This window comes from Somniosus microcephalus, chromosome 8 (genome assembly GCF_052327205.1).
Source record: "Somniosus microcephalus isolate GS21.2 chromosome 8, FLI_Smic_1.0, whole genome shotgun sequence".
Classification (NCBI taxonomy): domain Eukaryota; kingdom Metazoa; phylum Chordata; class Chondrichthyes; order Squaliformes; family Somniosidae; genus Somniosus; species Somniosus microcephalus.
The window spans coordinates 148,981,856-148,997,129 of record NC_140994.1 but is presented as its reverse complement, the minus strand read 5'-3'; the positions used below and the strand labels follow the sequence as shown (position 1 = coordinate 148,997,129).

The following is a 15,274-nucleotide window of genomic DNA, read 5'->3' as shown; positions in this document are numbered from 1 at the left end:
ATTGCTGCTGTAGAAGTGTCATGAGCCAGGGCTGCAGAGGGTAGCATAGGAACCAATGTTGCATTTTCTTTTCTGTGTCAATATTAGGGGCATGATGAACTGCTTTAAAGTACAGGTATCAAAACTGTTGCCAGGAAAGCAGGCACTCACCTACATATGGGCACAGATGACCTTCACATTGATGGAGCTTTTTGTAGTCTTTCTGAGAAATAAATGCAGCAGATCCTCCCATGGCAGAGATTGTAAAAGAGGCTCACGTAAGGCTACATGTGTGTACTCAATAACAGTGGCATGTCTTCCTTGGAGATTGGCTGGAGGTTACTTTACAGTATGTGACAGAACTGTATCACAGTCTGCCTAGAGAATCATAGGTATGCATATACTGGCCTAGAAATTCACTGACAGGCATAAAATGGGTGCTAAAGCATTGAATATGGTATGTGGCATGTGTGGGCACATTCTAAGCCAGAAATGTGCCACCTGCCATATTGGTATAGGCATTAAAAGAGGCATCCCGGGCCTGTGCCTGCAAATAAAGGGACCTAACATAGAATCATAGGATAGTACAGCACAGAAGGAGGCTATTTGGCCCATTGAGTCTTTCGAAGTCCAGTTAGTCCCACTCCCCCGCTCTTTCCCCATATCCCTGCAATTTTTTCTCCTCCAAGTATTTATCCAATTCCCTTTTGAAGGCTACTATTAAATCTGTATCCACCGCCCTATCAGACAGTGCATTCCAACTCCTACCCACTCGGTGTGTAAAAAAGGTTTATCCTCAGGTCGCCTTTGGTTCTTTTGCCAATCACCTTAAATTTGTGCCCTTTCGTTAGCGACCCTTCAGCCATTGGAAACAGTTTCTCTTTATTTACTCTATCTAAACCCTTCATGATTTTAAACACCTCTATCAAATCTCCTCTTAGCCTTCTCTGCTCTAAGGAGAATAACCTCAGTTTCTCGAATCTATCCACGTAACTGTAATCCCTCATCCCTGGAACCATTCTAGTAAATCTCTTCTGCACCCTCTCCAAAGCCTCACTAAAGTGTGGTGCCCAGAATTGAACACATCTGTTTGATTGCTTCTTTATCACATTGGTTTGCCCCAAATGCAGCTGGCGTCAGTCCAGCTATGTTCAGGAAAACCAGGTCTACATGTGGCCTAACCAGGGACCGCTGCAGGCCACCACCTTCCTGGTGATGCCCAGCAGATGCCTGCAGCTCGCCAGTCTGATGTTAATGAGGCCCGAGACGCAATATTGGGTGGGCCTTGAGCCTAGCTGATCCAGTGCAAGGATTGATCATAGAAACATAGAAGATAGGAGCAGGAGTAGGCCATTTGGCCCCTCGAGCCTGCTCCGCCATTCAATGCGATCATGGCTGATCATTCAAATTCAGTACCCGGTCCCTGCTTTCTCCCTATACCCCTTGATCCCTTTAGCCTTAAGAAATATATCCAACTCCTTCCTGAATATATTTAATGAATTGGCCTCTACTGCCTTCTGTGGTAGAGAATTCCACAGGTTCACCACTCTCTGGGTGAAGAAATTCCTCCTCATTTCTGTCCTAAATGGCATACCCCTTATCCTTAGACTGTGACCCCTGGTTCTGGACTCCTCGACCATTGGGAACATCCTTCCTGCATCTAGTCTGTCCAGTCCTGTCAGAATTTTATAAGTTTCAATGAGATCCCCTCTCATTCTTCTAAACTCCAGCAAGTACAAGCCCAATCGACCCAATCTCTCCTCATACGTCATTCCTGCCATCCCAGGTATCAGCCTGGTGAATCTTCGCTGAACTCCTTCCATGGCAAGAACATCCTCCCTCAGATAAGGCGACCAAAACTGCACACAATACTCAAGGTGTGGTCTCACCAAGGCCCTGTACAACTGCAGCAAGACATCCTTGTTCCTGTACTCAAACCCTCTCGCTATGAAGGCCAACATACCATTTGCCTTCTTAACCGCCTGCTGCACCTGCATGCTTACTTTCAGCGACTGGTGCACAAGGACACCCAGGTCTCACTGCACTTCCCCTTCTCCCAATCTATTGCCATTCAGATAATAATCTGCCTTCCTGTTTTTGCCACCAAAGTGGATAACCTCACATTTATCCACGTTATATTGCATCTGCCATGCTTCTGCCCAATCACCCAACCTGTCCAAATCATCCTGGAGTTTCTCGGCATCCTCCTCACAGCACACACGCCCACCCAGCTTTGTGTCGTCTGCAAATCTGGAGATATTACATCTAGTTCCCTTGTCTAGATCATTAATATATATTGTGAATAGCTGGGGTCCAAGGACCGATCCCTGTGGTACCCCACTAGTCACTGCCTGCCACTCGGAAAAAGACCCGTTTATTCCAACTCTTTGCTTTCTGTCTGCCAACCAGTTCTCTATCCAAGTCAGTACCTTGCCCCCAATCCCATGTGCCCCCAATCCCTGTGCCCAGTGGCACAGGAGGAGGAGGAAGATAATGCTGATGATTATGATGATGAATTCTCTCTCTTTCTCTCCAGTGAAGTGTGTTAGCCACCTGACAAAGTCATGCCCATACTGAACCCTGGCTGATATTATAGTGGTCCCTCATGGCTGCCTGCAATGTGCAATAAAAGTTCAATGCAGTCGTCAGCTTCCTAGCCAGATGACTGTGGCCGCAGGCCATCATTCATTACGCATATGAGATGCAGTGCCACTGGCCCTCATTATAATATATTGAAATGAGCTCAATCAGGTTTCAGACGGCAGATTGTAGGAAAGGCCAAAATGCACTATATAAATGCAAGTTCTTTCTTACCATTGATATAATTTAATCTGTAAGTAACTTATTTTTACCATAGTGGTGAAGTTAATTCAAGTATTACCTATGCATCGATTTGTTTGATTTTAATACATAGCCTGTCATCAATACTGATTACCTGCATATTAAACCTAGCAATGGCTAATACATAAAATTATTTTACCTAAAGTGGTCATAAGTGGCTAATGTGTGAAAGAGGCAGTCAGATATTGAATGAAATGAGAAACATAGGCAGAATAAATAAAAATAGGGAAAAAAACGCTGATGTTGAAAACATTCTGGAATGATAGCTTACAAGTTTATGTTTGGGATTTAGCAGATGGTGAGTTTTTACTCTTGCCTGTACTGCAAGGAGAGGGGCAAGAGGAAGAAGAGAAAATCAGCAAGAAGTCGCTCCCTCTCTGTTCCTGCTCCTTTCATTGTGAATTTTGAATCACAAGTTCAGTTCTTGTTCGCAAGGTCGATGCACTTTGACTCCTAAGATCAATGGTAAGATATAGTGACAGAATGTATGACTACTACATGACCCAGTGGAAGAGAAACTCAACTCATGGCTGCCCGTTTTTCTGGCATAAAATCAGTATTAGAGTTCCGAATTTTGTGTCATAGAATCATAGAATAGTACAGCACAGAAGGAGGCCATTCAGCCCATCGAATCTATGCCAGAGTCTGTGTCGTGATCTGCCGCACCTGAACTACCCTGGAAAGGTGCTGGATGCCATATTGACTCAGGCAACTTTTACTTGTCCAGGCTGGCTGCCTGAAAGCCGTGGGGGGGGGGGTCTAATAAATAAATGAGCTGGATGATGTGCTGAGGGAATCCATGCCATACTATTTATCCCAGAGCACTAAATGAGACACTGTGTGAGGCATTGACAGTGATTATGAGGGAGGCGTTGGAACACTGGAAAGATATTAGTAGAATGAAAACAGGCTAACATGGTGACCATTTTCAAAAATGTTGACAAAGCAGCTGCAGGTAAGTACAGGCCCATTAGACTTACTTTAATACAGGAAGCAGGTTGGCATTTTAAATATTATAATGAGGCTGCGTTATAATAATGAGCCTCCGATCCCCAGCCTTCCTACCCCCCCGATCTCCAACCCCCTCTTATCCCCGACCTTCCTAAACTGCCCCCCACCCCTGATCTCCAGCCCCCTCCAATCCCAGGCCTTGCTACCCATCCCCCCGATCTCCAGCCCCCTCCAATCGTCAGTCTTTTCCCTTAGGCCCTGCCGTTAAATTCAGTAGGGCCTGCCGTTAAATTCGGCAGGGCCTGCCGTTAAATTCGGCAGGGCCTGAGGGAAACCCATTCTCCCAGGTTTCCCGACCGCATTCCAACCCCCCTTGTTCTCTATCCGCCTCCAAGTTATAATTCCAGCCCTAACCTGATTTTAAATCACTGAAAATGACTTAAAAAAACTATACTGAACCATTTATTACTTTCATTGCTGTACCCTAATCAGTTTCTTAATAAATTAAATAGTTCTTGATGTGTTAAAACTTTTAAAACATGCCTACTAGTGCCTGTGCGCCTAAGAAAACAAGCGCAATTTGAAAAGCCTTCCTGAAACAGTACAATCAACAGAAACTCAATGTCGACCCGTGTGCGTGGCCAGTTTTGTGGGCAGGGCCTGATCCAGGCGAATTGAATCTTAAACCAATGTAAAAGATCGCCAAAAAACCTAGGGGCTAGAAATTTGGCCTCGCCCCATTTGGGGGCAGTAACTTTTGAAAGCTGGGAAACTTAGCGCCAAGCGCCAACGATTCCCAGCTTTTTCTAAATTTGGTGTTGGCGTTCCAGGAAGTGGAGCACTAAATCAAGTACTCCATTTCCTTCCTGGAGCACTAAAGGACGCAGATGGGACGGTACTGGTGCAGCGTTGCCTTCCCTCCCTTAAAGGGAAGGGCCAGCACTGCAGGCTCTGCATTGGGACCAGTTAGCTGGTCCCCGATGGCAGCCGTGATCCAGCCCGATCAGCCCCCTGCACGCCAGCAGAATGTCGAGCTTATCGATCGCGGTCCAGGAGAATTTAAAAAAATTGAAAAAAGCCATTTTAGAAATTTTGCTACTTACCTCGGCAACCTTCCATTTCTTTAAGTTCCACCCCCAAAGCGCCCAGCCTGCCAAACAACGCCTCCTGCAGCTGTCGTTGTTTTCGCTCGGCGATGCTGCAGGTGGTGGAACTGAAGTTTGGGTCCGGGGCAATGCATACGGCAATGATGTCATGATCTCCGGGCACAGGAGATCATGGCGCAGAGTGTTACCGCTGCTACAAACCTCCAGGTCAAATTAGCAGGAGTCATTCATCTCGTCGTGCCCGGGCGGTAAGTCGTTAGCGCCCCATTATCGCCCTCTAGAGTTGATAACGGGAGGCACTAAGTAGGCCAATTTCTAGCCCCTAATGTTTACATTTAAAATTCCCCGATCTTTTGCACTTGTTTGGCCGAGTGTGCTGGAATCTGGGTGCAAAACTAGTGGAAAGAAGCGAAAGCTCTATATCCAAGTATATAACACACTTTTGATTTCACTCAGTTTTCTGGACACCATTTACAGAGTATATATATATCACTTTTTTTCTTCCTATGTGCAGTAATTGACACTTATCTATATTAAATTTCATCTGCCATTATTTTATCCACTTACATATTTTGCCCAACTCATTTTGTAGTTCCAGAGCTGCATTCTTAGATTGAACTGCCCCTCCTAGTTTGACATCCTCTGCCAATTTTGACCACTTTGCATTGAGCTTCTGAATCCAAGTCATTAATGTAAATTGGAAACAATCACAATCTCAATACCAATCCCTGAGGCACTCCACTCAGCACTTCCTCCCATTCCAACATAACTCAAGCAGCAATCAACAAAGTAAATAAAAAGCTAAACTATATAGCCAAAATAGGAGGGTAAAAGTGAGAGGAAGTCATGCTTAAAAGTGCACCAGTGTGACCACACCTTGAGTACTGTGTCCAATTCTGTTACTGAGTTGTAAGGGATTCAAGCATCTGAGGCCGTGCAGAGAAAAGCGACAAGGCTGATCCCTCAGGCTAAAATTTTCTAGTCCTTGCCCACAGTGAGATAGCTCACATAGAAAATCAGGGGCCTACTGACTTTAATTTTTCACCCATTGAAATCACTGGCTATAAAATTACAGGTAGCTGAGCCACAATTTTCTGATGGTTCCTTGCAGTGTGTCAGTTATCTCGCTACAGGCAAGTACTTGGAAAAGCTTTCCTATATTGTCAGGTGTCTGAGTTAGGAAACTTGGAATTTTTCAGCCTTGAAAGAAGAAATCTGAGAGGTAATCTTAGAGGTATATTATAGTAAACATTATAGAAGAGGCAATTCTGGAATATTCTATTAAATTAAATTGCAAAAATAGGACACAAGTTCAAACAAGTAAATGGTGGTCTAGAAATTCGTCTCGGGCAGTGGTGCAAAATGGGCGGTATCGATTGGCCGCCGGTTATACGCAGCGCCTAACTGAATTATCAGGCGTGGCATATAATGGGTGACCGATCCGATACCGCCTGTTTTACACCACCGCCCAAGACGAATTTCTAGGCCGGTAAATTTTACATGGACATCAGTAAGTTCTTCTTCATACAAAGTGTGAAGACATATATGCCATACATATGGAATACGTATACATATTCATACATATTCCGGAATAGGTAGAGTAGCAAAGGCAAATACCCCAAAATGATTGAAGAAAAATTAGATGTTGAAATGGGAGAGTGTCAGGACTTTCTGGATGGATGACCTAAAATGGGTTGAATGGTCTTCCTCATCTATGTTTAACTTGTGGCCTTCAAAAGGAGATTTTCAGATATGCCTGTAAAATATACTCTATCCAATACATCATTAATGAAAACTTCGGCCACCCGTTATACGCAGCGCCAAACTGAATGAGGGGTCTAGACAGAGTAGATAGAGAGAAACTGTTCCCATTGGCAGAAGGGTCGAGAACCAGAGGACACACATTTAAGATGATTGGCAGAAGAACCAAAGGTGACATGAGGAAAAACTGTTTTGCACAGCGAGTGGTTAGGATCTGGAATTCACTGCCTGAAAGGGTGGTGGAGGCCGATTCAACCGTGGCTTTCAAAATGGAATTGGACAATTACCTGAACAAAATAAATTTGCAGGGCTATGGGGAAAGGGCAGTGGAGTGGGACTAGTTAAAGTGCTCTTGCAGAGAGCTGGCACGGGCTCGCCAGGCTGAATGGCCTCCTTCTGTGCTGTAACCAATCTATGCTTCTATATAGTGGAATCTTCTCTTTTGAGAGAGATAGGTTAAGAAATTCTCCAACCTACCCATACATGTCTCAGTTAAAATCCAGGATTTGGGAACTTGCTCCCACAGCTGGCAGCTTCTGCATCAGACACTGGCCTAGAAATCCCGAATTGGAGCTGCGAGTGCCATGGCAGCCCCAGAGGCAACTTTTAGTCAATGGGGCAGGGGGAGGGGGGGAAACAGGCTGACAGTGAAATGTAGTTTTAATGTGGCGCCGAGAGGAGCACACCTGCAGCAATCTAGGCAAACCAATTTCTGGTTTGAGCGCTCATACAGGTGTTAGGCTTCTTATTAGCATATTCAAGGGGCCTAATACCTGGTTTAAGCGGACACCGGGGATCCCTCTTCAGTGCCCGAACCAATATGGCATCCAACATGTTTCTGATGCTATTTGGGCATTGGAGGTTTGCCCCCTAAGACCATTGCTATTCCATCACCTTTTGTATAGAATAGCACTTAGGAATTCAGCATAAATATTGCCCACACCTACTGCCCTATCCGTAGCTATGTGATGCAGTGCAGAATCCACTTTTTCCCCTCAAATTGATTTATTAAGGTCTTCCAACAGTATAGCACATGCCACTAGTTTTTCCAGCTTCCATGCAGATTGATGAATAGTATACCTTGTTAGGTCAGACACCATAGGGGTGATTTTAACCATGGCTGCCTGCCAAAAACAGGAGGTCAATCAGTTACAATCAGCCGAGACTCTTAATCGCCAACATCCCGCTCTCTTCCTGCAGTTTTTCATTTTGACCTGCTCTTCTGAACAGGCAGTAAGGACACCCACCTGAAACTGGCAAGATTTTTCTTTAAATATGCAGGAGTACTCGTCTAGGCCCCACAAGGAAAGTTTAGGTCTCCCCAGCCTTGGACACCCCCACTTCTCGATCGCAAGGCCATCTCAAAATCCCCTCCCCATGACTTGCCCGAGTGCCAGGAATGTTCCTTTGGACCCAGCAGATGGCCTCCTGTTGTCCAACATTCCATTCCCACCAGCTGCATTCCATTCCCACCCATTCCATTCGCCAGCCAGCTGCTGCTACCTGTCAGTTTCAAGTGGGCAACTGACCAGGGGGCATGCAGATGAAGCCCGAGCGTTAAAATCTCCCGAGCCTCAAGCTGCTGAGGTCAAAGAGGGTTTGTCACTCGCCTCAGCCCCCGCCCACCAGATTCCCACTCGGAGTTAAAATCGGGGCTCATCTCAGCTCTCCAGACCCAAAAATACTCGCTCCATTTTGTTGGGGCGCACCCCACTAGTCAGTCATTGACAATAGCCTACAAGAAGATCTTTGAACATGGCTGATAACAGACTTAAGCCAATGGAAAAACAATTTACGATCACTTTGTGTAATTTTTATCCTTGCAGATGAATACGATCAATTGATCCAATTGCAACTGCCTAATAACCCTCTTGGCCTCACAATGCACCCAATCATAATCCATCATTGCAGCAGCTCTTGAATACTCTGAAATGGGTTCAAGTACTGTTTAAGGTGCCAGCTTGGTTCATTTGGCCGTACTCTCCCCTCTGAGTCAGAAGCTTGCGGGTTTAAGTCTCATTCATTGAACACATGGCGTACGCCGATACTTTAGTGCACTGAGGTAGTGTTGCTTTGTCAGAGTTGATACCTAGGTTTTCAAACATTGTTCAGATGAGACAGTAACCCAAGGCTCCATCTCTTTGATCAGGTGAACGTAAAAGATCTCATGGTACTATTTGAAGAAGAGCAGAGTTCTCCCTGTGTTCTGTCCAACATTCCACCCTCAACCAAGACTATCAAAAACACAGTAACTGGTTATTCATCTCATTGGCTGTTTATGGAAACATGATGTATGCAAATTGGCTGCCGCAACAAGTGACTGCATTTCAAAAAGTAACTGAATGCATGTGAAGCACTTTAGGATGTCCTGACGGTATAATAATGTGTAATATAAATGCAACTTCTTTCCTTTGTCTTTAAAGGTCATTTGCTTTTATCTAACAGTTCTCCTTCCCTTTACAGTTCCTACAATAAGGTGTTGCTTCGTGGTTGAGCAGCTAGCAAGCCATAGTGTCATTTATGAATTTCCCAGCTTATTCATCCCTCACCTTAATGGCCACAAATTCACAAACAGAAAAAGAAAAATGAAGTTGAAAGAAACAACTTAATTTTGCCTGTTCAAGCACAAACACGGGACAGTGATTTGTAACTATATATGAAAATGTAATGTCCAGAGAACTGAGAAACATAAACAGTTGCGTACTGTGATAGCTAATTTCAGTGACAGAAAACAGTTTTTACTTTAGGGATCTGAGTAAAATTGCAAAAACTTACTATTGCTCATATGTGATCAATAAACAGAAAACCACAATTGTCTGAGGGGAACATAAGAAAAACCTTGTTTTTAATGAACTTTTTTGAAGGAACAAACTTAGAAGTAATACTTTTCCCTTTCTCTAACCTTGGTTTCAGAGGTAAGAAATGTAGAAAATGTTATAAATATGGGTTTGCTTGTAGAAAAAAAAATGCTGGTGGGAAAGGCTGAACATTTCCTCTTGTTTCCAGTCAGTACATTACCGAGCTGTAGTCTGTGGACCTTCTGAAACATGTGGCTAGGCACAGAAGCAGTATTGTAGCTAATTAAAATAGGTTGTCATAAAATTAACTTACATCACTTTTAGAATTGATTTTTTTACCAACAACAGGACCACAAGAAGCTATGAATAAAACACTCCTACCTTTTAAAACGTGAAACAAGCTGAAAAACAGGAAGACAGTGACTTTTAAAGTTGCCATTTTTCTGTTGTTTTTATGCAGAAAGCTTGACTGAAATGTACTTCCCTGAGCCTTGGTTTGGTTTGCTAGTGGAAAAGGTGTATAAATGCATGGGTCTATGCTGATTATTTCTGGTGTTTCCTTTCAAAGAATAGGAGGAAGTAGCAGGAAATCACAAGGGAATTAACACCATAGACCATTTGCTTATCTAATGCTGTGTTCTGATTCACAGGGTGTGGGAATCTTACATCTAAAAATTCACAATGAATTGGCACCATTTGTATTTTAGTTGAAGGCCGGCTCCAGAAACCCTTTCTAAAATTATCAATAGCATATGAATAAAATCTCTTCTATGTTCCAAATTTTTCAGAGTATTATTTTTTTTCTTAAGTCTATTCTAAAACAGAATACACGATCTAACTACAGAAGAAAGTTTCCAAATAGGTATAATATTGTTGGGAAAGTAAATTATAATTGACGCTCTGCTTTCTTCCCCTCTGTTGGATGTGACTGTTTCTTCTTTGCTTCTCTCCCTTGCTGAAAACTCCGTTATCTCAAAATACTTTCTAAAGTTCTCAGGACTTGTCCTTGTCAGCGTCTTCCTTTTTATACTCACTTTACTTCTGTTTTCCGCTCCATTGTGTTTAAATCAGAAAACAGCTACTCCTTCAGTTGCACGGCACTGCACCATACAACAGAGGTTTGGCAGACAATGGCCTAGAAATTGAGTGCCCTTAGCGCCGATTTTGCGGCGCTAGAGGGCCTAGCGCTGCATTTGGCGCCGGCGCCGAAATTGCCTGGGGCCCTTACGCCGCAGTAGACCGGTAGCGCTGCGCCGGCACCGATGACGTCATCGGTGTGCGCAGCGTCCCGGTTGCCATGCCGACGGGCCCCAGCGCCGAAATTCAGTTGCGGCCGCCTCGCCCGTGACAGCCGCAACTAAGACTCTGGCAACAGAGTCTTACGAGTCTTTGCGCCGGCGCATTAAAGGCCCCGCGGCGGCCGGCCGCTTTCCCGCCGGCCGCCTGGCCGCAGCTCCCTCCCCGGACTTCCCCCGCCCCCCGGAACAGAAGCAAGCCCGGCACTTGTCCGAGGTGCCGGGCTCATTTTTTAAAAGATTTTCGCGGGCCGCGATCGGGTGCAGGCAGCTCCTCCTTAAGGGAAGGAGGAGGCCTGCACTTCCCGAGCCTGCCGCACCGCATCGGGTGCCGCAGCGCCGGAATTGCGGCGCGAAACGGCAGTTAGCGCCGATTTACCGCCGCAAAGACCCTTCAGTAGCGCCGGCAGCCGTTTGGGCGCGGCCCTGCTGAATTTTTGGCGCGCGCAGGGGGACTTAGCGCCGGCACTAACTTCCGGCGCTAAAGCCCTGGCTAAGCCAAAACTCAATTTCTAGGCCAATGAAGTGCACAATCTGCCGCGGAGCTTATTCCAATATATTCCAAAAGTTGGCAACTAATTATAGGATGCCAGCTCATGAGACATCTACTACAGGGCCTTTCAAATACATCACAAACCTTTGCCAGCTAGTAATAATGTGTTGGTTTACAATGGCCTTTCAAAGGGTGGATTTTAACTATCCGCCTAGTGGAAAGCAGATGATACAGGAATTAAAATCAAAGCGACAGACTTACCACTCATTTTGTGCCCTGCAGTCATCTTCCTGCTGCTGGTTTAATAGGGGTCTGAGGTACCCACCTGACTCAGGCATGAGCTTCGTGAATACATTTAAATTTAGGTCCTATTACGTACCTTGGACCCCAAGGCCATTTTTACGGCCTACTGGGCAAAGTGGCCACTGTGGACACACCACTCAGTCTTCTGACACATCCTGAGAATTTCCCAATCGTTCCATTCAGCTGTGTACTTTTCAAGATGTCAGATAATTGCAGTGATCTGAATTTCAGTTATGTATAAGAACTGAAAATATTGAACAATAAAAAGCTATTTGGTATTTTGAGTTCATTCCCGAGAGAGAGAGACCATGCACAATTTGCCCTATCAAACACCAAACTACTCAATTTCTCGAGGGAGGCAACCAACCACAGATAAAATCTTTAAGAAAGTTAGCTGATCTTAGCCAGAGTGCAGAGCAGTTACTGCAACTTTTTATAGAATCATAGAATAGTACAGCACAGAAGGAGGCCATTCAGTCCATCAAGTCTGCGCCAGCTCTTTCGAAGAGCAATCCAGTTAGTTCCACTCCCCCGTACTTTCCCATATCACTGTAATTTTTACTCCTTCAAGTATTTATCCAATTCCCTTTTGAAATTGCTATTGAATCTGTATCCACCGCCCTATCAGACAGTGCATTCCAAATCCTAACCACTTGTTGCGTAAAAAGGTTTTTCCTTGTGTCGCCTCTGATTCTTTTGCCAATCATCTTAAATCTGTGCCCTCTTGTTATCGACAATTACAGGCCAGTGAGCCTAACATCAGTGGTAGGGAAATTATTGGAAAAAATTCTGAGGGACAGAATTAGTCTCCACTTGGAGAGGCAAGGATTAATTAGGGATAGCCAGCATGGCTTTGTCAAGGGAAGATCATGTCTGACCAATTTGATTGAATTTTTCGAGGGGGTTACTAGGTGTGTGGATGAGGGTAGTGCAGTGGATGTGGTTTACATGGATTTCAGTAAGGCTTTTGATAAAGTCCCGCATAGGAGACTGGTCAGGAAGGTAAGAGCCCATGGGATCCAGGGTGCCTTGGCACATTGGATCCAAAACTGGCTTAGTGGCAGAAGGCAGAGGGTGATGGTGGAAGGTTGTTTTTGTGACTGGAAGCCTGTGTCCAGTGGGGTACCGCAGGGATTGGTGCTGGGTCCCTTGCTGTTTGTGATCTACATTAATGATTTGGATGTGAATGTAAAAGGTATGATCAGTAAGTTTGCAGATGACACGAAAATTGGTGGGGTGGTAAATACCGAGGCGGGAAGCCTCAGGCTACAGGGTGATATAGATGGGTTGGTCAGATGGGCGGAACAGTGGCAAATGGAATTTAACCCTGAAAAGTGTGAGGTGATGCATTTTGGATGGACTAACAAGGCAAGGGAATACACAATGAATGGTAAGACCCTAGGAAAGACAGACGATCAGAGGGACCTTGGTGTGCATGTACATAGATCCCTGAAGGCAGCAGAACAGGTGGATAAGGTGGTTAAAAAGGCATATGGGATATTTGCCTTCATTAGCCGAGGCATAGAATATAAGAGCAGGGAGGTTATGATGGAGCTGTACAAAACGCTGGTAAGGCCACAGCTGGAGTACTGTGTGCAGTTCTGGTCGCCACACTATAGGAAGGATGTGATTGCTTTGGAGAGGGTGCAGAGGAGATTTACCAGGATGTTACCTGGGCTGGAGCGCTTCAGCTATGAAGAAAGACTGGACAGGCTGGGGTTGTTTTCCTTGGAGCAGAGAAGGCTGAGGGGGGACCTGATTGAGGTATACAAAATTATGAGGGGCATAGATAGGGTAGATAGAAAAGGAACTTTTCCCCTTAGTAGAGGGGTCAATAACAAGGGGGCATAGATTCAAGGTAAGGGGCAGGAGGTTTAGAGGGGATTTGAAGAAAAACTTTTTCACCCAGAGGGTGGTTGGAATCTGGAACTCACTGCCTGAAAGGGTGGTAGAGGCAGGAACCCTCACAACATTCAAGAAGCATTTGGATGAGCACTTGAAATGCCATAGCATACAAGGCTACGGACCAAATGCTGGAAAATGGGATTAGATTAGGCAGGGCTTGATGGCCGGCGCGGACGCAATGGGCCGAAGGGCCTCTTTCTGGGCTGTATAACTCTATGACTCTATGACCCTTCAGCCATTGGAAACAGTTTCTCTTTATTTACTCTATCTAAACCCTTCATGATTTTAAACACCTCTATCAAATCTCCTCTTTACCTCAGTGTCACTAGGGCCAGGGAGGGTAAACAAAAACAGCGAAGGTAGGTTCCCACTCCAGTCACTGGCTGCAGGGCTCCAAGGGTTAAATTATGAGAAGAGATTACATAAACTAAGCTTGTATTCCCTGAAATATAAAAGGTTACTGGGTGATTTGATTGAGATTTTTAGGATTTTGAAAGGAATTGATAAGGTAGATAGAGTTTTGCCGTTAGTGGGGAGGTCTAGGACAAGGGGACATAACCTTAAATTCAGAGCCTGGCCCTTCAGGAGAGAAGTTAGAAAACACTTCTTCACACAAAGGGTGGTGGAAGTGTGGAACTTTCTCCCACAAAAAGTAGTAGATGCTAGCTCAATTAATAATTTTAAATCTGAGATCGACAGAGTTTTACTAGCCAACGGTATTCAGAGATAGGGAGCCAAGGAGGGTAAATAGAGTAAGGATACAGATCAGCCATGATCTCATTGAATGGCGGAACAGGCTCAAGGGCCTGAATGGCCTACTCCTGTTCCTAGGTTCCTATGTAAGTGGGGTTTCTGCTGCAGTTATGTGGCCGATCGGGAGAACCTCCAAGGAAATTCTCAGCGAGTATTTTATGGGTAAAGTTTCACACAAGATAATATAAAGCATTCCAAGAAAATCAACAGGCACTGGAAATGGACTGGGTACACACACCATTATGCCTGAAGGCTGTGGCAATGACCAAGAACAACTATTTCTGTATGAATATTTCTAGATCAATATTTCTATCCTGGCCACTTTGGTTGCTGTAAGCAAAAAGCAACTGGAAGAAAAGTGGTTATAAGAAACAGAGTTGGAAATAAAACTCTAGCAATGCAAAAAATAAGGTCTAAACAGCAACCAAAATTAGCAGATAAAGCAATATAATAAAGCATTAAAATTAACATTCAACCAACAATGAACAAGTGATACCTTTCGACAGGTCAGGCCATCCACCGGCATCTGTTTCAAATGGACAAACAGCAAAGACTTTGAGAAAAACACAGAATCTGACATGGGACCAATTTAAATAATTTTTGAATGTTTAACGAGGCCTGTGCTGTGAATTGGCACGCTAGCCTGTGTGCCTGATTTCATGACACAGCTCATCCTGAGAGAAGATCTGCGCTGTCAAAATTGGGGTTGTAAATCTTTTCAGGGTTTGGCATCAATTCTCAGTCATGGTATAACAGGCTGCGAGGTAGCTCTTTGTGGCAAATATGATTTACCCATTTAATTGAAACAGAGAAAAGTTGGCTAGTCTTACTGTGCCAAATTTCCTGAGGCCATTAAGCTTTCTCTGCATCTGCTCCCTTGTTCTCCTTTCCAAACCTTCTGCAAATGCACTTCCAACAATGCAACAGAAAAGGAGTGTTGTGTGATATTCTCCAGGTATTTCTTTTAGAGTGTATGTAACCTATTTCTTTTCACCAGCAAAATGCTCCAGCTAGCAATTTCCTCACCAGCCAACAAGAAGTACAGCCTCTTTAAATAGTACCTATAACCATGCACAATTTCCTAGCCCC

The 15,274-nt window shown here is 44.6% G+C and overlaps 1 protein-coding gene across 4 annotated transcripts in view; it reads right to left on the bottom strand.

Annotated features, from left to right (window-relative positions):
* The window catches only part of LOC147113864 (uncharacterized), an 87,020-nt gene extending 77,017 nt beyond the window's left edge, over positions 1-10,003 (bottom strand). The window contains exon 1 of one of the 4 annotated variants that reach the window (XM_085995244.1): positions 9,818-10,003. In XM_085995244.1, the coding sequence (XP_085851370.1) occupies positions 9,818-9,875 (58 nt within the window). In that variant the 5' untranslated portion in view covers positions 9,876-10,003. The remainder of the gene's footprint in view (positions 1-9,817) is intronic. The other 3 variants (XM_085995240.1, XM_085995243.1, XM_085995241.1) reach the window with 3 other exon arrangements.
* Positions 10,004-15,274: the final 5,271 nt, after the last annotated feature.